General features: G+C 34.5%; 2 protein-coding genes, 1 long non-coding RNA gene and 6 other non-coding genes across 9 annotated transcripts; 7 read left to right on the top strand and 2 right to left on the bottom strand.

The window, feature by feature from the left end:
* Positions 1-329: 329 nt before the first annotated feature.
* On the bottom strand, positions 330-8,340 carry LOC140825422 (peroxisomal fatty acid beta-oxidation multifunctional protein AIM1-like). Its single transcript, XM_073187185.1, has 18 exons — positions 8,135-8,340; positions 7,970-8,041; positions 7,059-7,121; positions 6,905-6,961; positions 6,742-6,809; positions 6,553-6,634; positions 6,396-6,451; positions 5,846-6,148; positions 5,450-5,536; positions 4,388-4,562; positions 4,063-4,184; positions 3,474-3,637; positions 2,494-2,748; positions 2,096-2,217; positions 1,892-2,013; positions 1,594-1,742; positions 984-1,122; positions 330-490 (listed from the first exon to the last, which is right to left on the bottom strand). Exons 1-18 carry the CDS (start codon positions 8,226-8,228, stop codon positions 446-448), a joined length of 2,175 nt encoding a protein of 724 aa, XP_073043286.1. The 5' UTR covers positions 8,229-8,340; the 3' UTR covers positions 330-445.
* A 1,405-nt stretch (positions 8,341-9,745) lies between these two features.
* Positions 9,746-11,165, bottom strand: LOC140828022 (mediator of RNA polymerase II transcription subunit 9-like). The gene is made up of 5 exons (XM_073190989.1): positions 10,847-11,165; positions 10,701-10,763; positions 10,522-10,602; positions 10,251-10,309; positions 9,746-10,070 (listed from the first exon to the last, which is right to left on the bottom strand). Exons 1-5 carry the CDS (start codon positions 11,048-11,050, stop codon positions 10,013-10,015), a joined length of 465 nt encoding a protein of 154 aa, XP_073047090.1. The 5' UTR covers positions 11,051-11,165; the 3' UTR covers positions 9,746-10,012.
* Positions 11,166-11,497: 332 nt separating this feature from the next.
* LOC140825421 (uncharacterized) lies at positions 11,498-13,788 on the top strand. The gene is made up of 2 exons (XR_012116667.1): positions 11,498-11,604; positions 13,533-13,788. It is a non-coding gene; the product is annotated as an uncharacterized lncRNA (long non-coding RNA).
* Positions 11,694-11,792, top strand: LOC140828770 (small nucleolar RNA Z43). The gene has a single exon (XR_012117335.1). It is a non-coding gene; the product is annotated as a small nucleolar RNA Z43 (small nucleolar RNA).
* Positions 12,103-12,192, top strand: LOC140828769 (small nucleolar RNA snR60/Z15/Z230/Z193/J17). The gene has a single exon (XR_012117334.1). It is a non-coding gene; the product is annotated as a small nucleolar RNA snR60/Z15/Z230/Z193/J17 (small nucleolar RNA).
* Positions 12,598-12,697, top strand: LOC140828771 (small nucleolar RNA snoR1). The gene has a single exon (XR_012117336.1). It is a non-coding gene; the product is annotated as a small nucleolar RNA snoR1 (small nucleolar RNA).
* Positions 12,797-12,923, top strand: LOC140828775 (small nucleolar RNA snoR77). The gene has a single exon (XR_012117340.1). It is a non-coding gene; the product is annotated as a small nucleolar RNA snoR77 (small nucleolar RNA).
* Positions 13,172-13,257, top strand: LOC140828714 (small nucleolar RNA SNORD25). Its single transcript, XR_012117283.1, has one exon. It is a non-coding gene; the product is annotated as a small nucleolar RNA SNORD25 (small nucleolar RNA).
* LOC140828784 (small nucleolar RNA snoR136) lies at positions 13,317-13,463 on the top strand. The gene has a single exon (XR_012117349.1). It is a non-coding gene; the product is annotated as a small nucleolar RNA snoR136 (small nucleolar RNA).
* Positions 13,789-14,099: the final 311 nt, after the last annotated feature.

The raw sequence follows: 14,099 nt of genomic DNA, 5'->3' as shown, positions 1-14,099 counted from the left end.
TTTTTTCCAGCCCTAATATGACTTATATAATTGTTCTCAAAATAATGAATAACTAAATTACAATTTATAAAAATGTTCTGGAAATTTAGCAAATGCGATACACTATAAAATATATTGATCATCATATGGCTTATATAATTATTCTCAAATTAATAAATAAATTAATTACAAGTATCAAAGAAAATGTGAGAAAAATATTTTTAAAAAAATAGATTAAAGTTAAAAATGGTTAAAGGGGTCATTTGGGTAAATTAAGAGCCCATAAAAATTATACAATAGGTTTTGCGCTTGTGCAAGAAAATGAAAGGCGTCGACTGATAAAAACAAACGATAAGAATCTTGGAAATCGAATTTCCAAATAAATTTTTTATCTGATACATGCCACCCTACATATAAGAGGATGCTTGCTCGAGATTATTGAATTGGACTTCGATGCTCAATGCATTTATAGGCGTGGCCTAGCTCCTGAAGATGCCGGAGCAGGTGCACTCTGCAGAAACGAGACCATTGAGTCAGCATATATGTTCATATATATATAGAAGATTTGAATCGATCGTACACACATGCTTCTGCACTGCAAAAGAGATAACGGGCTACAGAACTTCTTGTTACCGGAAAACATAGAGGTTGACTGACTATTGAGCATAATTATGAAAATATGGGGTGATGAAGTATTCACATAATGTGGGAAGTCTCTAGTTTGTCGATTATTACACTAAAAACTCAGCTAAAAATACAAGAAACAACAGTTTGAAGGTAAATTGACATTTACATTGGTTACTACATAAGCACAGGGGAGGGGTTTATTTAGATTGCTGAAATTTTTAAGAATTTAAGACTAGCAAGACAAAAAAGAATTATAATGTAATTATTTGCATAAACTAAACCACTGGCTGATTCAGAAGATAAGAAAAATTCTGCAATTGTAATTTTTAAAGGTTTTTTTTAAACAAAGTAATTTTAAGCTTTAGAGGGATATTTACCAATGGGACGACTCTTGCTGCTCTTTCTGTCAAGTAGTTTGACGGTCTGAAGAAATTACCATACGCTTCAGACAGTGTCTTGAGTCTTCTGTATATATAGTCTGCCCCAATGGTGTCTGCCCAGTAAACGATACCACCACTGTTGACAAAGATAAACCTCATCATTGATCATTTTCTTCAGAAGTACCACCAACCAAACAGTTAAAGAAATCACGTGTATTCAGGATAACTATATACAAGCATAATTTATCTGTCATTCTGCAGAAAACCATCCCCCTTGGCTCAGATTCAGTGGTCTAATTTTTCATCCGGTGGCTACAGCAGTTCAAATTTAAATTTAAAAGGGAGATAAAATCCTAAGTGTATGAACTCAAAACATGATGTCCTCACTCCTCCTCAAGGTCTGGTCCTTTTTAGTGGATGTATTTTATTCCCTTTCCATCCTTATTTACTCGATCTTTGAGAATATTGAATACTTTACACAGTAGTCCATGCAATATACTTCTGTAAACATTAAAATGATTTGAGTTGCAGAGTTCATAGACTAAATTGGTAAATTGAAAGCCAGAAGATCATTATAATTTAAAAAAATTGTGGTGGATAAACTGACCGATAAGATGGGAAACTCATGCCAAGAACAGAAGCAACATCCAAATCTGATGCTTGGACAACTATGCCATCATCTAACACACGGCATGCCTCATTCACCACAGGAAAGAGTATCATCTCAATAATTTCTTCATCAGTCACAGTTATAGGCTGTAAAGAAGATTTACGGGAAAGAATATGATGACGGAAAAGTTTCAATCATACATACAATTTTAGAATAAGAGCGACTAAACAGACATAAAAGTACACCACTAGAATGCATTGAATTTGCAAATTAAAATTTAAAATCCATTCCAGACCTTCCCACCAGGCATGATATTCGTGAGCCTCCTAGACTCTTCTATTATTGGGAGCACTGAAGGATCAGGCTTTGGCTTGCTTCCTTTTTCATATATATAATATCCTTTTCCATTACTTTTGCCTGAACAAAGTTGCACCAACAATTAGCAAGGGAAGATATATGCAAGACCTTTAAATTAAGCAAGAAAATAATTTATCTCTACCATTTCTCCCATTTTTCATAAGCAAATCAACCAGTGGAGATGCAAAAGTGCGATCAGGAAAGGACAGAGAAAATTCTTTTGTTGTTGCAACAGCTACTCCATATCCTGCGACATCCTGGAGCCTGTAAGGCACCAGGTATTACAACCATTTCCACATATCATCTCTTAGCTGAAGGCAACATGAGCATAGTGATAAAACGAACTGCTAACAATACCATTATTCTCAATCAACGTGATTTCTAAGAACATTCCACGGGTCTAAACACTATATGATAAAGTAGGCCATTGAGAAATACATATTTTATAAATTAACTCAAGAACGAAATGCCATAGCCAGTAACTGGAAGACATGCAAAGACTTCGTTGCATATATGATGTTGTAAAGGAAAGAAAATTACTGGAATGGGCCCATAGGTAGGCCAAAATTACTGATTAGCTGATCAATTCTGAAAACGTCCACACCCAAGTTAGCCAAAAGATGTGCACTTTGAGAATATGGAAAGAAGGTTCTATTCACAGCAAAGCCAGTGCAGTTTCCTACTACAACAGGAACTTTCTTTATGGTCTTTCCAGCAGTCATTAGATCAAGAATTATTTGAGGTGAGGTCTTCTCTGTCCGCACGATCTCAAGAAGAGGCATTACATGGGCAGGACTGTCAGAGTGACAACACAATCAGCAACTGGAGTAATATTTAGTCATTTATAAAACAAAATTTGCTCTCAATACGGTATAATACACAGTTCCAAATCCATTCACCTAAATTAAACTCCTTGTAAACTCTCCATAGTGTGGTCTAAGCATATAAATGCAATAATATTTGAAATGGAGGTATTCAGTGTGGCCTATATGACCCTAACAATTCAAAAAAAGGATTCAATGTGCAGAGAGGGGCAATAAATTGAGGGTGGTGACTTTTATTAGAAAGAGAAGAATTATTATCTTTGACGAGAACATATATTTTCCATGTTAAGATTTCTAGACTCTAAGTTATGACCTCTAGATACCTAGACACTAAGTTATGACCTCTACATCGAAAGGAAATAAAGAATCAGATTACAGAAAGCTTTTGGCAACCAAAGTAGAAGATTATTTATATGATGTTTTCTCAATCTGACATAATTCACAGGTAGCTCATTATATTTCAATTTGTGAAAGAAATAATGCGTCCTTTTCGGTCTTCCCACCACTTCCCATCCACATTACAGTCACGGAAATGATCCAAGATTGCAAATATTAAGAGACTCCAAATTGCTATGCTATTTTGGCAAACTTCCTAACAGCTCAAGAGAAAGAATAAGAATTCATAATTCCTATTTACTTTTTCAACTCGGTAAAATTGAGGAATTCAATTCCTGAATTTGTCAAGAGCATGTCAACCTGAAAAAATGTGCACCCACGATCCGATCTTGTGCTTTGGTTTTTTCTCCAATTATATTGAGGTCTATAGTAGATGTGTTTGATGCCAAAATACAGTGAGATGCGCACACCTTCTCAATATCCTCAAAAATTTTCTGTTTCAGGGAAATATTTTCTATAACAGCCTGCAATTAAAACAGCTATGTAAGAAAAGCAAAACATTAAATGGGAACTATAACATTAATTCTTAGTAGCCACAGTTCGCAAATATCACAATGCAGGAAATCCACAAACATCATAACATATAAATTGAGGCTTATCTTCTCTTTCCTTCGTCAAATTAAAAATTAATTATGTCGATAACAGTGGATCATGGATGGAAGAGAACTCTTTTTAAATCATATTTTCAGTTATTTCTAATTTGGACTTCCATATAGCTTCTTATAATCAAAATCATAAAATGTTCAGCTCAGTGTTAGTAAAATAAGTCATGGGAAAATGATTGTAAATCCTTAGGTTAGCATTGTTGGAACAATAATTGGAATCCACATATTTTTAAAACTTGATTGGACAACTCCATAAAAGCAAACACACTATTTATCCAACCCACCTCTATGACCATATCCACATCCTTGAATTCAGAGTAGTCTAAAACACCTTTAAGAATCGAAAGGGCCTTCTCAGCTTGATCCAGCGTCAATTTTTTTCTTGATACCAAACCCCGAACATTGACTGCAATACAAAGTATGAAGCATTACAACCACATGAAAATTAATTAAGTATAAGAATATTTGAGCCTCCACCAAACTGTAAAAAATCATATTTATTGCAGATCACTCGACGTCCATTTCTTCCATAGGTACGATGCCATATGATTTCTTGCTAGGACTTATAACTTGAAATTGCAAGATTAATTTAAACACGTGTTAACTAACCTTCAATTGCTTTTAATCCCTTGTGAAGATAATCAGAATTGATTTCTTTCAGAACAACATAAATATTGCTCAAAATAAAAGCTGTGGCTATTCCAGAACCCATTAGTCCTCCACCAATAACAGCAACTTTCTTTATTCTTCTTGGTGTAAGACCAATATCTGTCACATTAGGGACCTGTATGCTTCATAAAAAATTAAGTTGTTGGCTGAGGCACGAAACAAATAAATTCATAAAAACATGGAACAAGGAAAGAAAATTTTAAAAGCATTATAGAAAATGCAGACATCAAAGAAATAGCATAAATAACATGCAAAAAATAGATATAGTCCGTACTGACAAGAAATCAAAACACAAGGCAAGGGCAAATGGTTGCAGTAGGGAAAATATATCTGAGGCTCCACATTGGGACTGTGACATCTTTAAGAGTAATATTGGATCTTAATAACTTAAAAACTTTAGTTGACAAGATAGACAGCTTTTTGGATCCTAATAACTTAAACTTAAGTTGGTCACAGTACTCTTAAGAGTGGAAGATGAAGAACCACACAGAAAGTTTAGATCAAGTGGTCTAATCAGAGAAGCAGATTATACATGGGGCGAATTGGAAAACCATTGTGCTAAAATTGAGAAAATTTTGGAAATGAACACTGTACATGAATAGGTCATGTCCTATTCGACCGAGCCAAGTCATCACTTTTAAATGGGGACTACTGTTTGTACGTTCGAGCAAAACCCATTTTCTTACATAGTAAATTCATGTATCAAAGTTCAATCTTAATCCAAATGTGAGCATTACATAATTGTCTAAAGTTTGCCAACTAGTGTCCATGCCAGACTTTTACATTCAGTTTCTTTTGGCACGATAAAAGAACCAACATGTAGCAAGATAAGTTGCTGACTTTTAGACCAGCAAGTTTACTTTTTATTTCTTTTGGCACAATCAAAGAGCCAAAATATAGCAAGATAAGTCACTTATCAACATGAATCATATTTTTATCTGAAATGTTGCTAAAGTCATCAAGTAAAAAACAGTTCATAAGTAGTTTTGCGATCCCCTGCACCTTTGTTGTTGCCCTTTGAGCGAAAAATGCATGAACAAGACCTTTCGATGTGTCTGTTTTGACTAACTGCTTGAATACTTCCGACTCCTGCAAAACTAGCAATTAAATCTCATAGGGAGCCGGACAATAATCTGCATTGTATACAACAGATTAAACATGCTCCACAGAAAGTAGATCATTAAAGAAAATTAATTCCCAAAAAGCAGTTTCAGAAAACTATTTCGAAAACCAATTCAAAAAAGTTAACTAGTCTTTGTAAGGGGTTGAACAATAAGATAAGTTCTATATCACAGATTCAAATATGTTCTACAGAAAGTAGAACTTTAAAAGATATTTACTCCCAAAGATAGCTGTTTCAGAAAATTATTCACAAAACCAAGCACAGAAAAACCTTGCCTTTAAAACTCCATGATATCCTCCGTGAATTATTCCTTCTGCGATCACATCAAGACATGCCTGGTGCTGAGGCATATTTTTAAAAGTCTGTTTGGCCTGTTGTCTAGCCATATTTAGCAAATCAATCGCGTCAGGCAGTGAACCAAGTTTTTCCACATTATGAAGAGGACGTATCCATGGCTTGCGCCTTCGTGCGATGTCTAATGCCCATTGTTTAGAGACTTTAAGCAATTCTTCTGAAGCCACAACAGCATCAACAAGGCCAAGTTTCTGTCCTTCTTCCGATGTTATTGGTCTAGATGACTTGAAACATCGTAGATATTCAAATAAACATAAATATCAAACAAATGTTATGAGCATGATAACATTAACTATGGCAAACTTCTCTTGGGAAAGAGAGGTGTGACAAACCTAGGAGATATTTTACATTCAAATTTGGAGGATGCATAAATACGATAAATTAAAAATATGTGTTTTTCATTGTAAACATGCTAAGAAGAAAAAGAGTGACGAGTGGAAAATGATTAACTTAAAACAGCCAACAGCCTACCAGCATAATATCAACAGCCTTTTCCAACCCTATAAGCCTTGGGAGACGTTGTGTACCTTGTAAAATAGCCATGATCAGTAAATCATAATCATTGTTTAAAATTATATAACAGTTCCCCATTCAAGCCTGATAAAAAAAAATTATCGAGAAGTCCTACCTCCAGATCCAGGGATGACTCCAAGGCTGAGTTCTGGAAGACCAAGTTGTGCTTTTGGTGCAGCTATGCGTGCATGACAAACCTACAACAATGTTTCAAATATGACAAAATGAGATTAAACTGTTATCAAATATGATGCACTGGGTGTAAACTCTAGACATATTAAATATATGCACGAAGATTACAAACCATTGCCAATTCCAAGCCACCTCCAAGAGCAAGTCCCTCTATAGCAGCAACAGAGGGCTTCTTTGCATCTGATGAAAGGATTGGATATCAAACAAAATTAAATAAGCACCGATAAAATGGAACAAAACACTTAAACTTTGAAAATCCTGAATTTTTAAAAAACCTTCTATTATATTGATCATGAGATCCACAGATGCATCAGGCAAGATAGAAGTGTCACCTGAATAAGCACAAATTCAATTTAGTTCCCAAGCATGTGATATTGATTCAATAATGTCAACAAGATGAGAGAAGCAGAGATGTTGACACATGCATACCAGTTCTGTGTACTATTTCAAATACATTGATGTCAAAACCTCCAGAAAATTTGCCACCATTGCCTTCAAATCGAGAATATTTACAAAAATCAGTTGTTACATAAAGCAACAAGAGTTCAAAGTCACTGAATCCCATAAATTATAAATTTACATTAATTTCCCTCCTGAGCACCAATCGTCAATTACTCCTTCAGTGATTGAACACCACGTAAAACTATTGACCTTGTCGAATATATCCTTTACTGAGTATAACAGTTGAGAATATTCGGATGACTAATGCACTCTTTGAAAATTTATGAGAATAACCGTGACCAATACAGTGAACACATCTCTATTTGACATTCCATTCGCCGTTCAACATCCCAGGTGGACCAGCTGGGTCATCGCTCATTAGGAGTGGGATATTCAAACACTAATCATCATATTTATCACATGAAGCCATAAATTAAAAAAAAATTAAAAAAAATTAAAAAAACCTAAACCTTGAGCTAAAAGAGTAAGCGTAGGAACCCATGGGTATGGGGTCCGAGCGATAGGAGCTGTTCTTAATCCTTGTTTATCCTTTAACCACTAATCCTTGTCTTAAGCTGGTAAAGATTGTACCCAGTATGGAGGCATCGTCGCTTTAGAGTATAGCACATCGAGGGTTCTCGACGTTAGTGTTATAAACAGATAGCTCTAGACTATCCCGAGTTCTTTGACTCTCCTGATGTATAACCATCTTTGAGGATATATGTCAAAACGGTAACAACCAACTAATCTATTCATATTCTATTAAAAACACCGGTTAAAGTCAATGAAGCACCACGAAAAACAACGGTGATCAACACTCAGTGATTCAAAGATCGACATTAAACAAAACAAAACTGGAAAAAAAACATGTCGGAATTTAGAAAATTGCATAAAAGTACCAATAAGAACAACAGCTTTAACATCATCTCTTCTCATGGCCTCGGTATACTTCTCCTTCAACCCTTCAAAAACTACAGAAACCAGACAAAAACAAGAACTTAGATAATACACACACTTAACAGCATATTCAATTTCTAAACACAAAAATTAGCGTGGAATCTTACTGGCAAGGGCCAGAGCGTTAACTGGAGGATTGGAGATGGTGATGACCGCAACCCCGTCGGTTCCCACCTCCATAGTCACTGTAGATCTCTTCATTCTTTCAGATCAAAATATGCCGTTCGATTGATCCACCGAATACACGTGAAAACTATATTCGGGAAGTGATGGGTATAAATACTGCAAAGTCAATTTCCCATTTCGTTGATGTTTTTTTAACTTTACTTGGACTCGTGGTCAACCGTACATTTTGCACGTGTAAATTTAATATAACGTAGATTTTGTATATATTTTAGGAAAGGATTGTGATAATCGGAGACATCGATTGTTGATTTCGATGTATTTAGTAAATTTATATATTTTACTGTATATATCTTGTTTAGGTTATATATGAAAAAATATTATTTTTTATGTTGAGAGTATTATTTTTTATTGTGAATATTAGTAGATTTGACTCGTCTCATAGATAAAAATTCGTAAAACCGTCTTACAATAAAAATAGTCTAAATTATCAGATTTAGTAAAAGAACCTTATCTGAACTTAATAGGCATTGTTCTTTGAATAACATGGGCATTAAGAGCTGTTTTTTTACTTGCTCGCGAAGTCGTCGATTGAAAGAACCACTTGATACATATATATATAGCAATGATACCATGCACACTTTTTTCTTGCATACATGTAGACGTCTGTCTATGTAGCACGTCCACAACCACACAAAATTTTTTGTTTGTTTTTTTAAAAAATGCTGACCAATCATGCACCGCCACGTAGGCAGTGTTCATGTTAGTGTGCAGGGTAACAAATTCGATATACATATATATATATATATATATATATATATACTCAGATTAAATGTCATTGTAAAAACAATGAACTAAAAAATCATAATCACCACCAAACATTTTAGCTTATATTAAAATCCGAATATATTTTTCTAAAGATATATCAGATAACGTAATATATATTTAATATTTTCTTCTGAATTAATCATTTAAAATCAAAATGCCGTGTCATAATAGATGTAAATATTACAGGCCTATCTAAATATACAAATACTAGCCGGAGTAGGTGTGTAAATTTACAATATATTATTGTCATAAAAATTTTTAAATTTAATTATAGAATGTAACTTGTACAAACAATTTCCAAATGGTTTTCGAGTTTTGACCTTTGAGGTAGTTTTCATTATTTCCATAAAAAAAATTGTGCAAGTTATACCAAATACCTACCCTGTGTGAAAGCACCACACTTCAGCCTTTCGTGAGAAATTTCCCCGACATAGCCTCCGTTTGTGTTTGTTTTCGGTCCTCGAAGAATATCGTAGTTTCTAAAAATATATATGATTAGGTGGACGAAATTTCTACTGATTTGCAGCATAATCATTTGGAAATTTCCAAATATTTGTAAATTTACAAAAACATTGATTTATTAAACTTCCATCAAAACTTTACCAAAACAATTTCTGTATTGAATCGGGTCTGCTGAACGAGGTTACATCGGGAGTGTTTATATTCCTATATCAGTGTGTGTCATTAGATCTCGTTGATCCATGACACTTTTTTGAAATTTGACATATATGTTGATGATTCTAACGTTAACGTTTAATCTCATCATAGCTGGAAAAATTCACTAATTATAACATAAAATAATCCACAGAAGGATGCCTGGGGTGGTTTATATTTGTATAAGCCAAGAAATTCTATAATAATTAATAAAGAACCTTGATAATAACCATACGAGAATGTCCTGGAACCACATGAAACACGATGAATAATACTTTGCGTGGCGACTTTCTCAACCACTGCTACAACACCTCTGGCACTAATCGATGGAACAACTCCTTGTCCAACGCCACTTCAACTTTAAGATCAAAGACAACACCTTATATTTGAGAATCAACAACCTCTGCAACTGAACTTTTGTAGTTCTCTATAAGATCCCTGAAAGAAAATCGCACACGCACACGCGCGCACGCACACACACACACAAAGACCAGTAAGACGTCACACCTTTGATCAAATCTAACTTTGTCTCAACATATATACTCGAACATGTAGAGAAACATGCACATGTAATATGCATTTAACTTTTGTTGAGCCATAGCATATCTAAGTACGAACCTTCTTTGAGTTAACAAGTTTTTGGTTTCCTCCACTTTGTGCTTTTGTCCTTCAACCGTCTGCCAACCATATCCCCAGTAAGGGGAACCGACAAAAACAATGATCCGGTGATTGTCACATACTAGCTCGATAACGATGCAAACAAGATCAAACACAAGATTTCTTTCTCAATGGGAAGTGAGTTGCGCTGTCTCAAATCAAGCTTGATAAAACTAAGGTTTTTTCGAGCAAAAGAACTCAATTAATCAAATACCAGAACAGCATGAGTTACCGTGGATTTTGCCTTGATTGTTCCGCCGATGGAGTTCAACAGCTGCTGGCACTTCTCAAACTGCGTGTTCAATTCAGAAACCTTTCCAAGAAAACAATTTAAACTCATTTCATAAATATGAATCCAAAGACGAAATTCAAAAATTTCAGTAATACAATCAAAAATAGAGATTCTCTGACCAACGCATCTGTCTGCTGGTCCCTTGTGCCATTTTCTGTGACTTGAGCTAAATTCTCCACTAACTATATAAGAAAAAAATGCAAATCACAACCCCAAATTACCCTTAAAATATTATATGTCGCTTATTTACAGAAAGGGGAAATACGTGGAGAATACTGAAGTGAGAAGCCAGAGACTGGTTCTGCTGCTGCTGCTGAAAACGAGGCTGCGGCTGCTGGGTGAACTGCTGTTGAAATTGTTGCTGTTGCTGGAGAAATACTTGATCTTGATTAGAGGGAGTATTAGGGTTACTATGGGGCTGGATGTTGGGGATCATTGACCAGTTCATTCCTCCGCCGAAATGCTCCATTCTTGCTCTTTCGGTTTCTTTCTGCAAGATTTTCAGCGTTGGAGAAGAACGAAGAGGCAGTCACCATCCATATTAGTGGTCCCCGAACGACGTCGTATCTTGGATAGATTTTGGGTTAAAATTTGGGTCTCCTAAATAATTTGGGCTGTTTGAATTTCTGATTTCAGTCCAATGCAAATTCGATTCACTCAACTTAGGCCATATGTGACCCACAAATATCCGCATATAGGCATTTTAAGATATATGTCTTCCTGATATCATGTTAAGATTGAAATTTGAACCTATCTCAATCTCAAGAATTAAATCAAAGGTGAAAGAATATCCAAACTTATATATACAATTTTTAAAAACTTGATTCGATAGCTGACGTAGAAAATTTAACATTCTGTTTATTTCACTTCAAAAAAATAAATCTAGAGTTCTTTTTTATTTTTCACGAAGGAATGTATTTAAGTGGATGGATGGGCTTTATTTATAGGCGCCGCCAGCCCACTCTCTCGGAACCCTAGCTCGCTGTGAGATGCCAGTCCATAAATACAGCTATTCTTGCAAGGGTAAAGGAAATTATTCTTCGTTTTCTTCGCCGCGCGGCGCTTTGAGCATCTCATTTGACGTTAATTCTTGTTTTTCATTCTGTGTAATTGGGCGATGATGATCAATTGTGATAAGGTCTCGTTCGTCGTAATGGCATTTCGATGCCTTGCCGACCATCCTGATATATCACCACCCATAAACTGAGTCCATAAACGTTTTCAATCTTTTTTATGCGATGCAGTGTTTGATGTGTTTTTGGCCGGTGATTACGTTTTTTGTTCCGATTAAGTGTATATATTTGTTATATATAGCATATGTGGACCATCAATCTAACCCAGCTCTATGAGGCCACCGCTTTATTGGATTCTTAAATGTACCCTGAATCTTTTGGTGTGCTTCGTTTAGATTTTTCTGGATTTCCCTTTTAATTATTCGGACTTGGGTTATGTTCGCCAGGTAGAATTTGTTGGATTTCGAGTTCACTTTATGTTTTACAATTTTTCTTTGAATTTTGAAATGGGTTTCAAGTGATGATCTGAAGCATAGTTCACATGATTCATCAGTGATTAAAAATATTTTTAGTCTTTCGCTCCTATCTGATGACTCCCATCATTATTGTATCAATCCTTCATCGAAATTTCTCTTTCAAAAATAGTCCGTGAAACTGAATCTTAAATCATGATGTTTTGTAACTATTTACTTCGGCATTTGTCCGTTTAGATTAAATTGTTTTATTGAATATTAGCCTATGATTAAGAATTTATTAAAGACAAGCATATGTCTGAAAACTTTGTGTGGACATTCTAATCTTCTCAATGAGGCTAATGTTTTTTATTTCTTGTATTGAACCCTCTTGTTTTCTTTGAAATTTGTTTTTTCAGTCGTCTTTCTTTTCTTTACAAAATAAAAGAGAGACTTTTTCCTCTCTGATTTTAAAAGACAAGCTTTTTGAAATACTTTCTTAATTGCAAATCTTCTAGATGAAAGTGTTCAATTTATCTTAATTTGATGGGGGCTAAGATGACTTGTGCTTTTATTTACTTCTGACACCTCTTGTATGAGAAGAGTCTTGCAAAAGCTCTTCTTTGAGCACACGAAGCAACTCTCTGAGCCCTCGCCCCATCTGTTACCAAATTAAAGCCTTAATAAGAAAAGTTCATTTTTTCATTTTCTTTCAACATTATCCAAGGTTCGTGCATTGAGTAGAATTTCAGGCAGCCCCCTTTTTTATGTGATATTTAGAAAGGGTGGTGTTGATCTGCTCGTATAACAAATTACTTTTGCTCTTCAGACTTGCTGATTTGTTTCTTGAAGCTGGTCTAGTAAGCCCAAGAACAGAATTTTATTCTATCTTTGTTTACTACTGGAGATATAGTACATGTTATTTCAGGCTTCACTATCTGGTTGACAGTATAAATATTAAGTTACTCGTTAACTCGTTCCCTTGAAGCGAAACCAACCGTGTTGCTCTTTTCTTACCACACATTATTTTCAGTTTCTTGATACTGTTTGGAGAAAGAAAGGGCAGCTACATATAAATTAATGCTCTGTAAATTTCTTTTTCGACATTAACTCAAGCAGGAAGAAAACATCGATGATGATCAACTCTACAGACCTGTGATGATTGTGGATATGATCACAGTGTTTATGAACATCTAAGGGACTGAGATGTTTACTTTCCGAAAATTTGTTTTTTTCCTTGAATTTCAAGACTTGTTTTTGTTTTGCAAGTTTTGCTTTACTTTTGATTAAGCAATATGTTGCGCCTGTTTATTTATTTTCAGGACGCCACATTATTTCGAGTGAAGCTAAAACTTGTTCCTCTCGCTATCCAGTGCATTAGTTTTATAATGCGTTTGGACGTTGGGGAACTACATATTTGTACGCTTAAATTGACAAAGTTATGATTTGATAAAATTGATCTTTTTACAGCGATTTATTTTAATAGGCCAAAGTGACCCGGGTGACTGCCGAGCCTGTGTTGAAGAAATCGCACACAATCTGGACTGTGGACAAATTATAGCTATCTTCTACCTGCTCAAGTTGCTTTCCGAATAATTGTAAATTTTGACAATGTAATAGAGATTAAAACGATTTGTTTAAACATTAGCAGGTTTTAATAATTGTATTAATTTGATATGCAATTGGAAAAAAGAACAAAGTCATTAAATATAATTTCAAAATTATTGATTTAGTTATTACCATTTAAATTGCAAATCATATCAGTTTGAAATTAAATGTGTACCAAAACATAGAATTAAACTAAGTATTCCACAACGTTCTGTCGTTATAGTCATATGGTATTTGATTTTATTAAAAAAATTGTGATTATTAAATTTGAAATAAGATAATAAATTATAAATTTATTGTATTTGAATTTTAGACGTACTAAATTATCAAAACCTCTGATAAAATGTTCTAAGAATCACGTTGTTTGTGCTAAAATATCTTACCAGTATGAGACTAAATTGAAAATGGTGGATTGTCAAGTTATTTATTTTGTAAAATCACTTGT

Source organism: Primulina eburnea, chromosome 3 (assembly GCF_022965805.1).
Source record: "Primulina eburnea isolate SZY01 chromosome 3, ASM2296580v1, whole genome shotgun sequence".
Taxonomy (NCBI): domain Eukaryota; kingdom Viridiplantae; phylum Streptophyta; class Magnoliopsida; order Lamiales; family Gesneriaceae; genus Primulina; species Primulina eburnea.
This window is presented reverse-complemented; position numbering and strand designations above follow the sequence as displayed.

What these genes read in the sequence shown, in the direction of transcription:
- LOC140825422 (XM_073187185.1), bottom strand. Translation starts at nt 8,228, where the DNA reads ATGAAGAGATCTACAGTGACTATGGAGGTGGGAACCGACGGGGTTGCG. An exon ending in AGTCATCCCTGGATCTGGAG is followed by an intron (nt 6,452 to 6,552) that starts GTAGGACTTCTC and finishes CTATTTTACAAG; the next exon opens with GTACACAACGTCTCCCAAGG. An exon ending in TATGAAAAATGGGAGAAATG is followed by an intron (nt 2,014 to 2,095) that starts GTAGAGATAAAT and finishes AACTTTGTTCAG; the next exon opens with GCAAAAGTAATGGAAAAGGA.
- LOC140828022 (XM_073190989.1), bottom strand. Translation starts at nt 11,050, where the DNA reads ATGGAGCATTTCGGCGGAGGAATGAACTGGTCAATGATCCCCAACATC. An exon ending in ACCAGCAGACAGATGCGTTG is followed by an intron (nt 10,603 to 10,700) that starts GTCAGAGAATCT and finishes TTTCTTGGAAAG; the next exon opens with GTTTCTGAATTGAACACGCA. An exon ending in CAATCAAGGCAAAATCCACG is followed by an intron (nt 10,310 to 10,521) that starts GTAACTCATGCT and finishes TATGGTTGGCAG; the next exon opens with ACGGTTGAAGGACAAAAGCA.